Source organism: Liolophura sinensis, chromosome 1 (genome assembly GCF_032854445.1).
Source record: "Liolophura sinensis isolate JHLJ2023 chromosome 1, CUHK_Ljap_v2, whole genome shotgun sequence".
NCBI classification, from domain to species: domain Eukaryota; kingdom Metazoa; phylum Mollusca; class Polyplacophora; order Chitonida; family Chitonidae; genus Liolophura; species Liolophura sinensis.
In genome coordinates this window covers 35800885-35822368 of record NC_088295.1, presented here as the reverse complement: position 1 = coordinate 35822368, position 21484 = coordinate 35800885, and the positions used below count along the sequence as shown (strand labels likewise).

At 38.4% G+C, this 21484-nt stretch overlaps 1 protein-coding gene across 1 annotated transcript in view; it reads right to left on the bottom strand.

Annotated features, from left to right (window-relative positions):
• LOC135469361 (nuclear factor NF-kappa-B p105 subunit-like) overlaps positions 1-20746 on the bottom strand; it is a 35132-nt gene extending 14386 nt beyond the window's left edge. The window contains exons 1-12 of the mRNA XM_064747995.1: positions 20617-20746; positions 20093-20277; positions 19561-19700; positions 18009-18157; positions 17546-17691; positions 16917-17075; positions 15418-15522; positions 13983-14077; positions 13379-13517; positions 6264-6425; positions 4114-4179; positions 3286-3603 (exon numbers count right to left, since the gene is read on the bottom strand). Of these exons, the coding sequence (XP_064604065.1) occupies positions 3286-3603; positions 4114-4179; positions 6264-6425; positions 13379-13517; positions 13983-14077; positions 15418-15522; positions 16917-17075; positions 17546-17691; positions 18009-18157; positions 19561-19700; positions 20093-20276 (1663 nt within the window). The 5' untranslated portion in view covers position 20277; positions 20617-20746. The remainder of the gene's footprint in view (positions 1-3285; positions 3604-4113; positions 4180-6263; positions 6426-13378; positions 13518-13982; positions 14078-15417; positions 15523-16916; positions 17076-17545; positions 17692-18008; positions 18158-19560; positions 19701-20092; positions 20278-20616) is intronic.
• Positions 20747-21484: the final 738 nt, after the last annotated feature.

The window sequence follows — 21484 nt, the reverse complement described above, 5'->3', positions numbered from 1 at the left end:
AATGACCTCGTACAGTCCTTCCCTCTGAAACACTGACAGAGTAATGACCTGATACAGTCCTTCCCTCTGAAATACTGACAGAGTAATGGCCTGATACAGTCCTTCCCTCTGAAATACTGACAGAGTAATGACCTGATACACTGTTCTTCCCTGAAATGCTGACAGAGTAATGACCTGATACACTGTTCTTCCCTCTGAAATACTGACAGAGTAATGACCTGATACAGTCCTTCCCTCTGAAATAAGGACAGAGTAATGACCTGATACAGTACTTCCCTCCGAAATATGAACAGAGTAATGGCCTAGTACAGTGTTCTTCCCTCTGAAATATAGAGTAATGGCCTAATATAGTGTCCTTTCCTCTGAATACTGGCGGATTAATGACCTCATACAGTCCTTCCCTCTGAAATACTGACAGAGTAATGGCCTCATACAATGTCCTTCCCTCTGAAATACTGAGGGAGTAAATGACCTGATACAATGTTCTTCCCTCTGAAATACTGGCAAAGTAATGACCTGATACAGTCCTGCCCTCTGAAATACTGAGAGAGTAATGACCTTATACAGTCCTTCCCGCTCAAATACCAACATAGCAATGACCTCGTACAGTCCTTCCCTCTGAAACACTGACAGAGTAATGGCCTCATACAATGTCCTTCCCTCTGAAATACTGACAGAGTAATGGCCTGATACAATGTCCTTCCCTCTGAAATACTGACAGATTAATGACCTGATACAGTCCTTCCCTCTGAAATACTGACAGATTAATGACCTGATACACTGTTCTTCCCTCTGAAATGCTGACAGAGTAATGACCTGATACACTGTTCTTCCCTGAAATGCTGACAGAGTAATGACCTGATACACTGTTCTTCCCTCTGAAATACTGACAGAGTAATGACCTGATACACTGTTCTTCCCTCTGAAATACCTACAGAGTAATGACCTCGTACAGTCCTTCCCTCTGAAACACTGACAGAGTAATGACCTGATACAATGTCCTTCCCTCTGAAATACTGACAGATTAATGACCTGATACACTGTTCTTCCCTCTGAAATACCTACAGAGTAATGACCTGATACAGTATCCTTCCCTCTGAAATAAGGACAGAGTAATGACCTGATACAGTATCCTTCCCTCTCTAATACCGACAGAGTAATGACCTGATACAGTATCCTTCCCTCTGAAATAAGGACAGAGTAATGACCTGATACAGTATCCTTCCCTCTGAAATAAGGACAGAGTACTGACCTGATACAGTATCCTTCCCTCTCAAATACCGACAGAGTAATGACCTGATACAGTATCCTTCCCTCTGAAATAAGGACAGAGTAATGACCTGATACAGTATCCTTCCCTCTCTAATACCGACAGAGTAATGACCTGATACAGTATCCTTCCCTCTGAAATAAGGACAGAGTACTGACCTGATACAGTATCCTTCCCTCTCAAATACCGATTCTGAGAGAGTATTAAACTAAACCTGTGAATGGTGATGCCATGTTTCAGTCAGCAAGTGATTGGTACTCCCATTCATTGATTGTTTTACATATATCTTGACACTGAATGATGTTTAACACCAAACTCAAGAATTTTTTACTTTATGGGTGGAGGAAAGCAGAGTAATCAGTACTAACTGGAGCTGGATATGAATCTGTAAACTCATTGTGGCTGATTGACTGGGGTGAGAACAACACATAAGGCAAAGTAGCCATTCAGGGCCTGCATGACAGAGCACAACAATGCACAACTCTAGCAGGTAAAGTATGTAAAATCCCAGAAGTACTTGAGGAGATATCAGTGCACCTGTTTAGTTTGAAAGACCTTCCATTCAGACGAAAAACAGTTCATCTCAAAAAGTATATGGCATTACTTTTTCATAAATGACAACTCTTTAACTGATTATTGATAATCTGTATAACTTATTAGATGGATACATATTATTTCACATACCTACGATTCTTATGATCATCTTAAAACAGGATTTTTGCACTGAGGTATTGCACTCTGTTGTACCATCTTTACTACGCTGCTCTTTCACTCTTAGCACAGCTAAAATTTGCTAATTTGTTTAAATTTTTTTTTTTTGATTGGTCCATCATGTCCAACTAAGAGCTGGTGGTCTGGTTTTTGGTTGAAAAAAAAAACAGGCACTAAGTTGTAGAGAGGTTGGTCACTGACTATGTGCCTTTTAGCACAAGCCGTTAGTCATTTAGCTAAAGTACCTATTAAGCCATCTTCATTTAATCAAGGTAGCGATGTCTGACATCATATACCTTGACATACAGAGCCGTACGTAAATTTATTTCACACTAGGCATAGAAAAGCTAGCGAAAAAAAATAAGGTTTATCGGGCGAAAGTCATTTTAAGGGAAAATAGGCTTGATTAGTGGAGAAACAACAACACCGGAGGCTACATCAATCGGCTGTTTGGCCTCTTTCGCATTCATCGGTATTGCCTGATAGCATGGTAACTTTCCGCTGTTCAATTTAATAAAAGTACACTGGTCACCATTCTTAGCACTTCTTATTGCTGTTGTATAATGTTGGGTCAAGGAATAAATCGGATCTGAATGCAAATGTATGATTTGCTTCAACAGAAAGAAATACACACTTATATGAGACGATCAATGATTGGCTAAAAATGCCTTGGCCTCAATGCCATTGGCTGTCGACAGAGTAGGTTTCTGAAGACTTCTATGTGTACGGTGATGGATGATAACGAAGCCTACATCAAGTATCAACCTTGCTGACAGGAAGATGTTATTAGGACAGCTGTTCATCTGAATCCCAATTGTTTATTAATGTGCTTCTTATTGGCATTAATACCAAACACTCCACAACAGCCAAGCCAAAAATGAAGAGGACACTAGTTTCTGTAACTAGACAACAACTCACAAACAAGTCTTAAGTCATGAATCGGAAGTCGCACGTCTTAATAAGTTGTATGCTTTACCTATTAGTACATAAGGCAAAAGTTAGTAAGAGTTTGAGATGGTCATATCTTGTGAGATTTAACTCATTACCTGAGCCTACTTTCACAAAACTTTGTAAATTTTGTAACATTCCTTATGAATAATGTCACCATATCAGGTGCTATAACCTGTAGATGTCATTAATGAAAACTTTACAACAAATCAGATATATAAAGTTTGTGTAAGGGAGTTCTGAGATGCCACTTACGACCTTCAGAGAAACTGGGATCTTTCCCAAGCATCATGAAGCTGAAGCAATTTAAAGTTGCACGCTACTAGTGGTTGATTCTGACATCATGCCAAACTCACCAGATGTTACAGACTTGTTTGAGTTTACTTCTTCCTTCACCTCTGACATTCCCGCTTGACTTTCCTCTTGAAGCACATGAGAGGAAATTTCCTGCGAGTAAAACCCTGCGTCTACTGAATCCACAGATTTCTCCTCGAAGTTCTCCATTTTCTGCTGGCCAAATCTCTGTATGCCAGGATCATCAGTAAACGGTGAACAATCTTCCTGTAGGTTGTTTTCATCCAGAGCAGTATGATGATACGAAAACGGCGTATTTTGTTTGAAAGGTTGTTGTTGATGTTGCAATTTTAACTTGCCAGAGTGATGATCTGTTATCACTGTCATAATAATGAAGGACCGGTAACATATAAAGTCAACTAAAGACATCAGACAACAGAGATAATTTTACAATGATGTCAGAAAAAATAAATACACACAGGATAAAACTGCAAAATAAAAAACAAACGTACGAACCATGTACATATGATGTACATGCAAAAAAAGAATGAAAGCCTTTAAAACTAATGTCTCAGAGATGATCATTTACAACTGATTTATGTCCTATCCAGAACACACTTTTGGTTTCAACACCGACCTTAAGATCCATTGTGCTTAAGAAGTGATGGCATGTCGCATGAACACAGGTAATGAATTTAAAAATCTCCTAAAAATTGCCAACAACTTCCTGGTGATCTGCTGTTATCAGAATGAAAATGGGGACGGCCGTGGAAATTTCCTGAAATTAACAGCACGCTATTTCCTTACAGTTAATACTACATGCACACTGTAGGAAATAGTAGACAGTTAAGAACGGTGTCAGATAAACACCAGTAGCTGAGAAATCTCACCTTTCTGCCCTGGAAAACTGCTATACTGAAACTGCTGTCCTCCTTGACCACCATAGTTCATATAGGCTGTTTGGAAATCACAAAAAATACATTTTGCATATAACTGTGGAATATCATATAATGTGATTTCTTGCTTAAAGTTAACATAAAGTCTGCCTCTGTATATACATAGATAAAATTATATGGGAAACAGTTATCACAGAAAAATATGTAAAAAATGCTTTGGAGTTCTGAAAAGATGAAGACGAAGTTCAACACTGGGGATATGGCACCGACGGACAATTCACTCTGAATAGCCATGTTGTAGAAGCCCTTATCACTAGTGTTGAAAGCATCACGTGATGATTGGCTGTCACATCAAAAAACCTATTAGCTCTTGATTGTCAGTGTGGTTTCTTATAGTAGACAGACACATATCAATGCAATACAATGGATTTTGCTGCTAGTCACAATGCATACATGTTGGGCAGGATACTGCAGTAACTTGTCAGGGTGAGCTGGCAAGAAAACCGCTCCAGGAGAGTCATTGCTTGAAGAAATATATTGTGACTTTGCATTATTTTTCCATAACAAAGTCAGATTTATTCATGAAAATATCCTCGCGAAATCTGAATGAAACGGTCTGTTATCAATCAGAAGGTCCTGCTGTGTTTGGTAAATTCCCTGAAGTCAGTACAGCCATCTAGGCCAAACGAGCAAGTCTACCAAAACATGACGCTTGTGTCCACGAACACAGCCCTGACCGAGTGCCAAACCAAAAGAAACATTGGCCCTTTGAACACAGGACAGAGCTGATACTCTTTGGTTGGATATCAGGCTTTTTTGTTTGTATTTTCTCACTGTCACATTGTTTATACCGATGGTATGGTAGAGCTCCAAGGTTTTGTGACATCACTCTAGACAGCTATAACATGGACAAATTCGTGACTCCAAATGAGTGGCTAGGTACTAACGACTGTTTGCTATTTATTCTGTTAATAAACAGGGCAGAGTTTTAAATACTTTTGGAACATTCCTGGAACACTGCTTTATCAGTTAATTCAGCTTTAGCTTTATGTTCAGTTTTGGGCCGCTGAATGAGCAATGGAATGATCTAACTATATAAGACATATATCCCAAAATCCTTGTAGGTCCAAGTACAAAAGACATACCCTAAAGACCAAAAATTTCGTCTACAAATGTGCATTTTTAAAGGCAAATAAATGTTACCAAGTATTTTTTAGTGTTAAAACAGACAATTTTCCAGCAGAATATCATCCCATGTTCCCAACAAACCTCAAAACACCTTACTAAAATCAACAGAACTCTCAGAATCAGAAAAAGTTAGTCATGGAGAAAATTTATGGTCATTTTGGGTAAATCAGAAGCTAACATAAGGCTGCCTTTTCATGTAACCATGTAACAACTCTAGCCTGTTGTAAAAAAAACAACATTTTCAGAAATTGTTGTACTATGATATAGGGCACACATTCATTTTCACTTTCAGTTTCAAATAATCAGTCATTTCTATGCATCATTTCTGAGCCATGTACATGTAATCAGCCAAACAGGTCACTATGGTGGAGGATTTGTGGGAATATTGAGAGAGACAGTGGTAAAAGGAAATTTTTTTGTGTGGAGGTAGTATATAAATGTACACGTCAGAATATGAAAAAAATAAGGTTTAGGATGAGTAAAAGTGATAGTCACAGATTCTTGTAATAATTGTTCATTTCCCGTTCCACAAATCCATATACATGCTGGAGCTCTCCAGCTATAAAGGGGAGACTAAACACTACTAAATAAAGTCAACTTACCCTCAATTTTATTTGAACTTGATAAAACAACAGCACTGAGTGATGAAATGGAAAATCCACACATTCACAGTTTCCACCAAACTTTAGCAAGTTACTGGCAACCTTTTCAACATGTGACTTACGTGACATAGAATTTTTTCAGAAAAATGACTGACTTCATAGAAAAGACTGATATTGTATTTCGTGTAATCTGTTATGCTTCAGATATTTTCTGGACAAGAATGCAGGAGAAATGCACTTTTCAGACTGAACTTGAAATTATAAACATTCATTTTCATGTTAACACATCAATTTTGATTTGGGCTAAAATATAACAGCAGCATTTCAGCTGTATCATGACACTTGATGACTTACTGTCCACCATACGGGAGTCTGAGCTGCGGAAGGGGCCATTACTGTTGCCATTGCCTGGGCCATAACCGGACCCTCCATCCCCACGCCCCTCATCAGGATTGTACGTTGAGGGACCCATACCTGGTAAAACCTTCCTACGTTTACGATCTATGCCTTCTTTATCTGAAATATCACAGAGTAAACCAGTACATGTCACTGTTTAACTCACTTTTAGGTTAAAGTACATTGTACCAGGTAAAGTTTACTAGTGGCACATTAGTTTTCCTCTTTTTAAATGAATAGAAAAAAACAAATAGTGTTCAGTCCTTTAACAGAACACCATGCTTCTGTTCACACAGCCTGATGTGACTGTTGTTTCAGTGCCACACACAATAAATTTTCACTAATGCAATAGAAGGCAGTTTTATGGGTGGAGAAAACTGGAGAGTGCAGAGTAAACCACCAAACTTTAGCAAGTTACTGGTAACCTTTTCAACATGTGATATACGTGACATAGAATCTATAACACACAACCATACGCCTTCGGGGTAATATCTTAAGATTTTTAACACACAACCCTCAGTCTTCTGGGTAATATCTTAGGATCCCTAACACACAACCCTAAGTTTCTGGGTAATAGCTTAGGATCTCTAACGCACAACCCTCAGTCTTCTGGGTAATATCTTAGGATCTCTAACACACAACCCTAAGTCTTCTGGGTAATATATTAGGATCTATACCACACAACCCTAAGTCTTCTGGGTAATATGTTAGGATCTCTAACACACAAACCTACATATATGTCTTCTGGGTAATAGCTTAGGATCTCTAACACACAACCCTCAGTCTTCTGAGTAATATCTTAGGATCTCTACCACACAACCCTAAGTCTTCTGGGTAATATGTTAGGATCTCTACCACACAACCCTCAGTCTTCTGGGTAATATCTTAGGATCTATACCACACAACCCTAAGCCTTCTGGGTAATATCTTAGGATCTCTAACACACAACCCTCAGTCTTCTGGGTAATAGCTTAGGATCTCTAACACACAAACCTACATATATGTCTTCTGGGTAATATGTTAGGATCTCTACCACACAACCCTAAGTCTTCTGGGTAATATCTTAGGATCTCTAACACACAACCCTCAGTCTTCTGGGTAATAGCTTAGGATCTCTAACACACAAACCTACATATATGTCTTCTGGGTAATATGTTAGGATCTCTAACACACAACCCTAAGTCGTCTGGGTAATATGTTAGGATCTCTAACGCACAACCCTCAGTCTTCTGGGTAATATCTTAGGATCTCTAACACACAACCCTCAGTCTTCTGGGTAATATGTTAGGATCTCTAACACACAACCCTCAGTCTTCTGGGTAATATCTTAGGATCTCTAACACACAAACCTACATATATGTCTTCTGGGTAATATGTTAGGATCTCTACCACACAACCCTAAGTCTTCTGGGTAATATGTTAGGATCTCTACCACACAACCCTAAGTCTTCTGGGTAATATGTTAGGATCTCTAACACACAACTCTCAGTCTTCTGGGTAATATGTTAGGATCTCTAACACACAACTCTCAGTCTTCTGGGTAATATGTTAGGATCTCTAACACACAACCCTCAGTCTTCTGGGTAATATGTTAGGATCTCTAACACACAACTCTCAGTCTTCTGGGTAATATGTTAGGATCTCTAACACACAACCCTAAGTCTTCTGGGTAATAGCTTAGGATCTCTACCACACAACCCTAAGTCTTCTGGGTAATACCTTAGGATCTCTAAGTCTTCTGGGTAATATGTTAAGATCTCTAACACACAACTCTCAGTCTTCAGGGTAATATGTTAAGATCTCTAACACACAATCGTAAGTCTTCTGGGTAATATGTTAGGATCTCTACCACACAACCCTAAGTCTTCTGGGTAATATGTTAGGATCTCTACCACACAACCCTCAGTCTTCTGGGTAATATCTTAGGATCTATACCACACAACCCTAAGTCTTCTGGGTAATATCTTAGGATCTCTAACACACAACCCTCAGTCTTCTGGGTAATAGCTTAGGATCTCTAACACACAAACCTACATATATGTCTTCTGGGTAATATGTTAGGATCTCTACCACACAACCCTAAGTCTTCTGGGTAATATCTTAGGATCTCTAACACACAACCCTCAGTCTTCTGGGTAATAGCTTAGGATCTCTAACACACAAACCTACATATATGTCTTCTGGGTAATATGTTAGGATCTCTACCACACAACCCTAAGTCGTCTGGGTAATATGTTAGGATCTCTAACGCACAACTCTCAGTCTTCTGGGTAATATCTTAGGATCTCTAACACACAACCCTCAGTCTTCTGGGTAATATGTTAGGATCTCTAACACACAACCCTCAGTCTTCTGGGTAATATCTTAGGATCTCTAACACACAAACCTACATATATGTCTTCTGGGTAATATGTTAGGATCTCTACCACACAACCCTAAGTCTTCTGGGTAATATGTTAGGATCTCTACCACACAACCCTAAGTCTTCTGGGTAATATGTTAGGATCTCTAACACACAACTCTCAGTCTTCTGGGTAATATGTTAGGATCTCTAACACACAACTCTCAGTCTTCTGGGTAATATGTTAGGATCTCTAACACACAACCCTCAGTCTTCTGGGTAATATCTTAGGATCTCTAACACACAACTCTCAGTCTTCTGGGTAATATGTTAGGATCTCTAACACACAACCCTAAGTCTTCTGGGTAATAGCTTAGGATCTCTACCACACAACCCTAAGTCTTCTGGGTAATATCTTAGGATCTCTAAGTCTTCTGGGTAATATGTTAAGATCTCTAACACACAACTCTCAGTCTTCAGGGTAATATGTTAAGATCTCTAACACACAATCGTAAGTCTTCTGGGTAATATGTTAGGATCTCTACCACACAACCCTAAGTCTTCTGGGTAATATGTTAGGATCTCTAACACACAACCCTAAGTCTTCTGGGTAATATGTTAAGATCTCTAACACACAACCCTCAGTCTTCTGGGTAATAGCTTAGGATCTCTAACACACAAACCTACATATATGTCTTCTGGGTAATAGCTTAGGATCTCTAACACACAACCCTCAGTCTTCTGGGTAATATCTTAGGATCTCTACCACACAACCCTAAGTCTTCTGGGTAATAAGTTAGGATCTCTAACACCCAACTCTAAGTCTTCTGGGTAATATGTTAGGATCTCTAACACACAACTCTCAGTCTTCTGGGTAATATGTTAGGATCTCTAACACACAACCCTAAGTCTTCTGGGTAATATGTTAGGATCTCTAACACACAACTCTCAGTCTTCTGGAGAGTGCAGAGTAAACCACCAAACTTTAGCAAGTTACTGGTAACCTTTTCAACATGTGATATACGTGACATAGAATCTATAACACACAACCCTCAGTCTTCTGGGTAATATCTTAGGATCCCTAACACACAACCCTAAGTTTCTGGGTAATATGTTAGGATCTCTAACACACAACCCTAAGTCTTCTGAATAATGTCTTAGAATCTCTAAGGAACCGTCCCCAATTATCGTTTTGTATCTACTCGTTAAACACAAAGTAGTTTAAACGTATGTGGTTTAACAATTCATTTATTTTGAGCTTTTTTCGTTTGTTTATTAATACACCAAGAGTATATTGTGATGTGGAACAGAGGCATAAGTACACCCGTCTCCTACTGCCGAAATCGGCAAATAGTGCCTGCAGCCATCGGTTTGTTTTTCAAAATGTTTGATTACAACAACAACATGCCACGTGACTGGTATAGGCTATGGATGCCAGAAATCGTCATAAATCATGCTATCTGCCATGTCAAACATTTCAGAATGAAGAAATTTAGACACACAGTTCCAATTTATATGTTATGATAATCTGACACTCAGTGTTGAGTTGATCTGAAGTTTCCCATAATGCTCTTGCTGTCACTGAGTACAACTCAAAAGGATTATACCATGATTAAGCCGGTGTGTCAAACAAGATTAAGTCATTCAACAATGTGTGATAAAAAGTGAGCGAGTACAGGTACATGCAACAGTGCAACTTTTATCTGTCCCACTTACAAAAAGTTAACTGACTACCCTACCCTTCATATAGTAAGCTGGAACTTGATGAGTTTTTGAAAGTGATTGGCAAGTCAGTGAACCCTCAGATGCAATTTCATCCGCTAGATCGAATGAGCAGGTTGGCAACTTCCTGAAGATGACGGTTACAGTCGTATCGACTTCTGCGGAGTGCGACATCGGCAATATTTCTACCACCCTCCAGAGGATTGAAAGCCAGATTCAGACAGATCTCCTGACTCCAGACCTCGCTGGTGAAGTTACTTGGCTGAAGGAAAGCCAGGACAGGATAATCATCAACCAGTCAACTATGATGGTAACCCAAGCCGCTCTGATGGAGACCATACTGGACATCAAGCAGCGTTTGTCTATGAGGAAAAAGAAGGCCAACGTTGTTGCAATGACCACAGCTCCAGAGCAGTCACCACTTAGACAGACTGTACCTGTTGCACCAGATTCTACACTGGCGCTCCACGTACCGGTTTTACCCGAACCTGCAGATAGGTTCCTGGAACTGGACCTGCCTGATGACTTTGAGATACTCGAAATGCTGTACCTGGTTGCAACTCCTGTCTGCAGTGAACAGCATTCACCACTGCTCAGCACACTGCTCGCTAGGCCAGACCTGTCATCCGCCAGCTCGGTGTGCACCCGCCAACCGTTGCCGTCCTCTAGGCCAGACCAGCTGACGATCGATTCTGAGCGTATTCATCTTCGGACACCAGTCACTAGACCAAACCTGCCGATGACTGATCCGGTATGTGTCAGATAGCTTGATTTTGTGTCGCTATGTGATCCCTAAAGCAATATTGGAACTGTGAACAATCCAGTATCAGTGGACAAAATGAGACCCAAAAGACTGCCAACAGTCCAGCGATTCATTCTTGCTGTGATGGAAGAAGTGTACACCGCAAAGGAAATGGCAGAGTCAAGTGTTACTGGCGGGACTGTTCGGTACAAGGGGCAGGAAAATGAGAAACAGCCGCTGTGCAAGAAGAGGAAGAATGGCCGATTCCACCAGGCGGCTTTCTGGTTTGATTGTAACATGAACGCTAAATGCCGATCCAAGAGACACTTTCAGCAACGGGGCCAGATTCAATGGGGCCAGTACTGATTCTTCTCGGCTGACTGAGTATTTATTTATGCCACTGATGTCAGTGTCATGACCGGTAGGTAGTTGACAGCTGACCACATGAATATTTGTACAACTGGAAATCAATCATTATTTCATAGACGACATAAATAAAGATTTTGCACAAAAACAATGTTAACTTTAACCGGCCCAAATTAACAAATAAATACATGTACAGTCCAGACCATCCCTCTTCACGACACCCTTTCTAACAGCTGTACTAATAATGATGTCCTAATCAACATGAACTACTGAACAAGTAAGTTACAGAGGCTAACAAACGCCCACTTTATTTACACACCAGTACAGAAGAAATGACAACCCAGTACATGGGCTGATTCCTTTCATTTTTAGCTTATCAGGACGAAGCCGATTGGTCAGTATGCTTATGAGAACCAATCAGATCATTTGTTATGTGCAAGGTACTAGACGAACCGCTATAAAAGCAGAAAGTGTAACAGAGATTGAAGGAATATGGATAGATTAGATTAAATGCTGTTAAATTATTCTCCTAGAAATGCAAATATTAAATAGTGGTATCATACCCTTTCTTTACATGCATAGCTAGCGATTAATTGCCATTTGGATCTCGACTCGAGTAATGCGACTGATTGTCGTAAGCTGAAGTCAAACGGAAAGGTCCAATAAAGTACTTATTATTCGCGGGAATTTAGTTTCGCGGATTGTCTCGAAAATATGTTTGCAGGAATTAATTTTTGCGTATTTAAGAGAATACTGAAAAACAAATCTTAAAATTTGGCTGAAAGATATAATATGGCCAAAATTATTCAAGCACATCAAACAGGTATCATCATGGATGGCTTTAATCCTCCTTTATTTCCTGCGGTGTCGCTAATCCTCGTGATCTGGGTCAGAGGTTAAAACAATGGGGTATGGATTATCACTACTTAAGAGCATTACTTTTGCATCTAACGTGAGCAGTACTCGAACAGGTGTCACTTTTTTTCGAATCACTGTTAAGTACTTTTAAACAGCTGGCAAAGTGACCTGTCACTTTTGAGCAGTTCAATGCAAAACATACGAATTTACCATTATCGGCGCCAGTCACTCATTCTTTATCAAGTATCATGGAAAGTTTTCCACTGTTTTCCGTTTTAACTGTCCTCTGTAGCAGGTCAGAAACCGCAAAAATTGCCGTTCATCTTAAGCCAGCACATGCTGGTATCTACTTTTCCTTCACTTTACAGGCATAACGAAGTTTCATCAAACTAAACACGAATAAACTCCCACTTTATTTTATACCCACCAAGAGTTAGCACAAAAGTTTGTATATATTTAAATCCTAATTTCCCTTCCCCGCTGTTAAAAAAATTTAGCTGGCCCGTCGGGCTTTCTTACTACTACTACCTGCTGTACATGATTCAACATTGGATATTTTTTTGCTGGAATTCTTTTTCGCGGTAAATTATTAACCGCGAAAATTAGTCCACGTGAAAAGTTAAGTACTTCACAGTATTGATTTCTAACTACATGGTAGCAGTTTTTGGTCTGCGCCACAGGCCATCGACCCTGTATCGGACTTCCCGCATCGCTGATTCTGTCATCACGCACGCACGGAATTCTTTCTCACAAAACAAAAATGAACAGCACACGAAGTTGTTTTTCTCAACACAGGTGTTTTTACTACGTTTTTCAGTCGCTTTAAACAGATAACCAAATCATTTTTAAATTGTATTTTACATTCGTTTTCATTCGTTTAAAATGTATAAAAAACGAACGATAAGTGGGGACGGATCCTAACACACAACCCTAAGTCTTCTGGGTAATATCTTGGGATCCATAACATACGAAAATCTCTAAAAAAGTATCTTAGGATTTCTAACAGTCCTAAATGCGCTGGGAAACATCTTAAAAAACACAAACCTGAGTCTTCTGGGTAATAAGTAAAGGCCTTGGGGTCACTCAGCTCATCATCAGAAATCCTTTTAAGTTGAATCTGAACATTTACAGCCTTTTGTATACGTCTGTCCTTGTATGGAGGTGTTTTGAACACAATGGCAAACTGAAAAAGTTAAATTTTGGCAACAAATAACAATAAAGATTAGAACATGGCTGTTTTATTGAAGGTTCCACTCAAAAATGTCAACCATATAATTACATGTATTTGAACAACCACTTCCTTCATCATTGTATAATTCACATGCATATCAGTTTTAGTGTCACAGAATTCCCTTTTTAAATAAATTTCAGTAGAAAACACAGACCATTTAAGCCAATAGGTGGGTAACTGACCACATTGTGTTTGTCTGGATTTGGTTAAAGCTAAATAAAGAAATAAACCTTATTTATCAAAGGCTCTTGTGATTGCAGACTACAACATAATACTGTTCATGGTTTGCTTTTTGTCTTTGACTGCAACAGACCGATTGCTGTGCTGATATTTTTACATGTTCAGACTTAGCTGCTCAAGTCAATTTGTCTGATATCTGGGCTAAAACAGGGTCTACTTGTACATCTACATTCGTACCTGTCGATGAACATCATTTGGGCCAAAATTCCCATAGTCCTCCCAAATAACATTCCCATCTTCATCTGCCTCCACAAAACGCACAGCAATATCATCTGTAACAGAAATAAAAGCTTCAGAGAATGGAAATTTCAAGGGCTAAAAAACTCATTACATTATCCATCAGTAATATTAACTCTAACAATGGAGTATTGTTTAATTATTATCACAGGAGAATTATCAGTACTTTCAGATTTTTAAGGTAAGGAGAACAAGACAACATCTGCAACCATTTCAAAAGCTTGTTAAATCATTTCAAAACTGCATAAATACCAAAAAAAAAATATATATTTCCTACAAATTCAACAAATACTGTTGTAAAGCCTATAAAATAAGTAAGAAACAAGAGAGATAATACTGTTTTCTATTATTTATTATCATTTCATCTTGAGATAATATTCTATACATTAGGTCAAGAAAAACCTACATTCTTGAAACTGTGATGAAAAAAAAATCCAAATCCTAATCCAAAACTTTCGGCCAATTTTTTAACATCTTGATAAAAGCATTGAAAGTCATATATCAGCACATGGAGAGATGTTAAAAAAAATAAACAACACAATACTCAGGTATTATTGGAAATGTGTTTTTATGTTGTTGAATGCAATGGTTGTACCTCAACAGATTTAACTGTGTTTCGTATCAACACTTGACCCTCACATGACTCGACCGTACTGAGTATCAGTGTAAAGTTGGTTGATTTGTCCTGAGGCTTCAGGGGATTTAATACCTAGATAGAAGGTTGTATCTAGTTTTACCATGAGACTACTTCCCACACTGCTGTGTTCTCTTGTAGAATTTTAGAAGAATACCATGTACATCGTGATGTGCTGGTCTATAAGCAGAGATACCTTAAAAACACTATTACTAGATGACTTCATGATTCAATGCACTGATCAATGCCCATTCAAGTAGATACAGCCATCACATAAACAGGGCATAGCGTACTTCTCATGCTATTTCATATTTGGTTCAGACATTATCTACCCGTATGTATGTGTGCATGCTTAGGGTTTAGCGTCATACTTTAATTTAACAATTATTCAGCCATATAATGACGAGGAGTCATTAGGTGTGTGAACACATACTGTGTTTTCTTGTGGCAGGGAGAAACCATGCCGCCACTGAAGTATCACCCCCACCCAGTCACATTATACTGACACCAGGCCAAAAAGTCCTGCTCTAACCTCTCAGTGCTGAGGACCAAGCGAGGCAGCAGCAAGTACCATTTTTACAGTGTTTGGTATGACCCGACCTGTGTTTGATCCCTGGTCTCCTGACTTCAAGGCAGACTTTCTAACCATTAGGCCACCAAAGTGGTCCAATACTTACCAGTAACAACAATCTTCAACAAATGCCAATTAAGTTGAAAATGCCAGAGACCTTGGTGACTTACCTTTCTGGACTTTTTCACACAGCAAGAAGACCTCCTCATTTCCTGTACAACAACCACCGTATTTGTCCATGCGGCAGATCTTCAGGGCTGCAGCTCCAGGAGACTCTACAATCACACCAAATTTCAATTTGCATATTTTTGGGTCTGTTTATTTATTTGATTGGTGTTTTACGCCGTACTTAAGAATATTTCACTTATACACCAGTGGTCAGCATTATGGTGGGTGGAAATCGGGCAGAGCCCGGGCGAAACCTACGACCATCCGCAGGTTGCCGAAAAACCTTCCCACTTACGGCCTGAAAGGAAGCCAGCATGAGCTGAATTTGAACTCACAGTGACCGCATTGGTGAGAGACTCCTGGGTAATTACGCTGCGCTAGCGCTAACCAACTGAGCCACAGAGGCCCCTTGGTCTTTTCGTTTACCCTTTGTTGAACAGTTTGTAACAAAAGTATGTTAAGCATAAAACGTGAGCATGATATCCCAATGATCAAGATATGCTCAGGGAACAGGTGTATTGCAAACACAATTACTAGTGCCTCCTATCATCACAAACTTTATCAGTCATTTGATTGAAATAGTCCAGCCATTCTTTGATATGAACACTGTCTCTCATCCCCACAGTGCCTTACTGAGCTAGGTCATTAGTTACTGTAAATCTTCAACCTTTTCATCCCCTAAAGCACTTTTTTCGTTGGAATTTATGCATGCAATTATTATGAAAATATTGCCACAAATGGTTGTTTGTGTCATTAAAGATGCAAGCCTCACAAAATTGTGCAGATTATTTCTCTACAGCCAATAGTTCAATCAAAATATTTGAAAAATTTTGGTTGCAAAGGTGGTTGAAAAGGTTAAAGAATTAGAGTATGCTCTAAAACTGACTGTTATAGTATTATATTTTTACACACAGAAACATTCATACTACTAAAGAGTTCGTGTCAGGTCAGAATAAACAGGCAAACATTTCTCGCATACAGGAAGTAGCAGACTGTAAGGTACTTATTATTTGCTGTGATTTATTTGCACAGATTTACATCAAAAAAGGGTCCAAAGGAATTAATTTTTAATTTTTAATCAAATTCGGGGAATACGGAAAAAAAACTTAAGATTTTAATCTTCCTAGTTATAAGCACAGGTATAATCAAGAGTGGCTCTAATCCCCTTTTTCTTACAGTGTAACTAATCCTCGTAATCGGAATCAGAGATTAAAACAATGGGGGATTGAATAAATTTAAACCCTGATTTGGCCTCCCTTCTGTTAAAATTTAGCTGGAACGCAGGGCTTTCTTATCCCAACTACTGTTAGGAAGGCAAAGATTTAACTTCATTAATAACTATATATACACACTATATAATTCAATAATGGAATCTTTTAGGCTGGAATTATTTTTCGCAATGAATTGTTGACTGCGAAATCCACAAAAATCAGTTCCACATGAAAATTAAGTACTTCACAGTATAACATTTTCACAATGCTACACTAATGAGTTTACTCACTGCTGTCATATATAGGATCAGAGAGAACAGATGGAAGAAGACGCGTGAAGTGGCCTTGTCTGTCAGTCAAATAGGCCTGGAAACACAACTTCACCACATTTAACTGCATCAACTTGGCCTCCTTTTCTGCCTGAAGTTTTGCTTGTTCCTTCTCAGCAGCTGAAAGAATTCGGAAGGAGATCAACAATGAACAAGGAGTTGATTTGATTACTGTATAACACCAAAACTCAAGAATTTTTCACCTACATGATGGCATCATCTTTCTTTGGTAGCAGAAAATGAAGCGCCTGGGTAAATTATGGACAAACTTTCCCACATGTGATGTATCAAAGTGTACGCAATATTGACAGAAGACAAATGGTCACATCAGCATTACAAACTGCTTTAATATTGTCACCAAGGCCCATCAAGCATTGACAACGGGGACAAATTCCCTGTCCAAGGCCAAATTTAAAAACTAAAATTAAAAGGCAAGCAACTTTGACCACCTTTGTCCAAGGTCTGCTTCCAAATTAACAAACAAAATTTCAATTCTCTCAATGGCTCTCACAGAGTCACAAAATGTTGTGTCATATTGTAATAAAAAAAAATAAAACAAAAAAATGGTAAGTGGAACCCTTGATCCTTACATTTTAGGGTGAAGTTTGATGTCATGTCTAGATTTCCCAGCTTAATCAGCTGATCCAGCCTCATAGACTCCAGTATGCGCTGTTCCAGAATTGTCTTCACATTTTTCTTGGTCACATGCATGATTCCCAAATTCTGGAATTTGAACCTGCATAAAAAAAAAATATTCATTTGAAGATCAAACATTATAAAATTAAACATTAGCCATTAATATTGCAATGGAAATTTTCTACAGTTTCCCCCACCTTTTTTTTCTATTTTTTTGAGGGGGTGGGGGGGTAAATTGGAGATCAGAAATAGAGAATAAGAGAATATCACAGTCTACAAAGTTGTGGTTGCTAATTAATTAAATATACTTTATAATATTAAAGATTTTTACCAAAATAATAATATTAACAAACAAATGCCCAGGAAAAAAGAAGTTCTTTCTAATTCTGATTGTTTATTACTAATCATACAACTAACTCTGCTCTGGGTTCATTTCCTTTTAGTTCCACAACACAAATTCCATTCTGGCAATTCTTTCCAACAAGTTCATGAGCATGTATCTTGGGAACGACGTTGTCTGTGACTAGAGTCACCACAATACGAGCTGGTCCCTTGTAGTTCATGATCTGACAATGAGAAAACAATGAAAGTGATTATCACTTATGTGATAGCAGTAAGGTTAATGAGTATTCCGGCACAACCTGACTTACAATGTAAAGCTGCAGACAAACAAACACGAACTAAATTTTAATGTGCAAAGTCACAAGTGAAAGAGTAATTTCAACATACCACAAAAGGTCTTAAACCGCTTGGCCAGTACATACCCCCTCAGACAATTAATCATATATTTCTTTCATGCAGCAAGAGATATACCCTAATTCAGCAACCTTTCCTGCAACCAATAATTTGAAATATTCTGACAGAAGTAAGGGGTGTGGAGATATAATTTGCACAGCTTGCATCTTCAGTGACAACAAACATGTCAATATAGCAACAATTTCATAACAATCGCATCATTTTATTTACGTTTTATGCCCTACTCAAGAATATTTCACTTATACAATGGTGGGCAGCATTATGGTGGGTGGAAACCGGGCAGAATCTAGGGGAAACCCATCACCATCCGCAGGTTGCTGGCAGACCTTCCCATGTAAGGCCGGAGAGGAAGCCAGCATGAGCACGACTTGAACTCACAGCGACCCCATTGGTGAGACAAATGTATCATGAATTCCAAAGAAAAGTGCTTTAGATCTTGGAAAGCCAGGTTAATTTACAATACATTAACACATTCAAATGTATGTAAGAATAGAGATTATTTCAATAACACCAATTCCTGACTAACTCACAGAATCATTAATAGATGTTCCTTTATTAAGTATATTAAGTGAAACTTTCAAAGATTAGAGAAAAAGGTTAAAGCGTGTAATTACAACCGTTATGTGTGATTGGTAATACATGATTCAAAATAGCATAGTGTAGTAAACCACGCTATAGCAAGAAACCTACCTAAGCAGGATGCACCAATCATGTTCTAAGTATGACGGATAAGTAGAAATCATTTCGTCAACATTTTCACTTTGACCTTATGCTGCTGCATTTGCCTTTACAAGCAGAGCAATGTTATAGGGACATAGCTCTGTATACCTTCACTGCTTTGATGTTCAGAAAAAAAGACTGTCTGAGAATATCTTTATACCCAAAATTACATCAGCAATTACCTGTTCTAATGAAAGCAGTTGCTTTTTGTTTTTCAAATGTTAAATCTGCAATAAGCCAAAAAATGGAAAATTCATCATGCCTGCATGAACTATATAAAAGTGCCTTTCAAGGGTTCTAAATATATGAATTTTTAATTAAATGACCCACCTTTCAACAGAACCTGGGCATAGTGCTAAGCAAGTATTCGTCTTAATAGCAACTCTCATGCAGTCATCTGACCTTAATGACCGATAATCTGTTCTCATCAGATGAGCAAGGTAAAAATCAACAGGCAACTAAAATAATATAAAACAATTAAGGGTGCACTAACCTGCACAGCTGGGAAAGTTTTTTTGCTCTTCTGGCTGTTCACACCCTGAAGACCCCCATGAGATGGACCCTCACATTTGTAGCGAAACCTAAAACCACGTGACTGTGGCTGTTCAGACACACGTAAATATGGCTGGGAATCTGGAAAAAATAAAAACTACAATTATAATAATTATATAATTATTACGCTTCAAAATAATACAGTAAAACATTTAGTGCAAATATATATAACTGGTTGTATGTGTGATAGGTTACCTTGAGAATTTATATATTTGATGGAATCTAGGTGATGCACATTAATAATTTCAATAAAAAGTTAGTTACAACCATGACTGTACCTGATATTGAAAATTTTTAGCAATGATGTTTACAATTGAGACAAAGTGTACTGGTATGTCACATGCAATGTAAACACTGTCAAATGTCATGTCTTAGAAAGTCATGAGCACAGCTAAATGTCAAAAATTTATAACAGAAACAAAGAAATTCTCAATCTTGAATAGTAGAATAGCAAAATTCTGCATGTCACCTACCATCAAAGTGTTCTACAGATTCCACTGGTCCATCAGTGCACATATCCCCGTTAACCATAACTGGGAGCCCATTGTTCACCAGAATATTAACAGAGAGTTCAGCATCTGTCATTTCTGATGTTTCTGGGTTTACAACTTCAACTGATCCTCCAGAACTACACGTACTATCATCATGATCAGCCATCCTAAAAATGCATAATTATAAACAATCTGACTGACAACAAATCGGCCTACTTCATTCACATGCAATAAACGATTCATACGATGGATGTAGCCTAGTAATAGTTTACATCTTAACTCACTTGACATATTTGGTCGACGAGCAAAGAAACAGGCGGTATTATCGACATTTCTACATTGCGCAAAACATATGACAATCTCGTCAAGGTGTATGCATTTGACAATAAAGTTGGACAATCTACAGGCCACAGCCTGATATAGTCAATACGTTGTTGTTGTTCATTATCAACCAGTAACATGCACATCGAGAATGCATAAATGCGCATCTTTTTCTGTCCACTTACCTCGCTAATGAGATCAGTTGTTGTTAGATATGCTCGTCACATAGCCAAAGTTTATTTGCTTACTAACAAATGAGATATACGAAATATTGCTATTCCGTTATATGAACTGGTAGCTATTTGTAAACTCATGGGGAAATCCAGTGGGGAATTCCCGTGAATAGGTTATTGGATAACACGAGTCATATGACCTAAATCTGCAGATGTTGATTGGATAAGGGCAGACTGTTTCTGGAAATAAAGCAAGAACTCATACTAAGGGAGACAACTATTGAGATACCAGGCCACACTTTGCCCTGAAAAAAATTTTAAAAAATACATTTTGCTCTGCACACGTTCCTAGCTGAAATTAATTTTAACACATTAATTTTCGTAATGCAGATGTAGATGGAATAGAAGGCATTCGTTCATTTTCGGCATTGTATAAAAATATAATTAGACATAAGCTGGCTAGATGCTTTTCAAAATTTCAAAATTCTGTCGTAGGCCTATAGCCTAAGTGAAATATTATTGAGCACGGCATAAAACACCAATCAAATAAATAAATCCAGTCAGAATTATTCTAAAATGGGTGAAACTTTGTTTCCGGTCTTGTCCATATATCGAAGAGATGTTAGCAGAACACCTTGTTGATATTCTTACTATCTGGTGGTGTACATTTCTTTGGCGAATGTCTTTGAGGTGTTAAAACGTGAGAAAATGGCCTCCCTTTAGAAAATGGGCTGGGTTTGAGTACCTGTACCTTTTATCTTCCGATTTAGAACAAGATCTTGTTCAAGTATATTATGAATATGTGAAATAAAAATTATGGAGGGCCGATCTACAACTGTGGTCAGATGTTTTGGGCACTGTCGCCAGGTCATGATCTTGG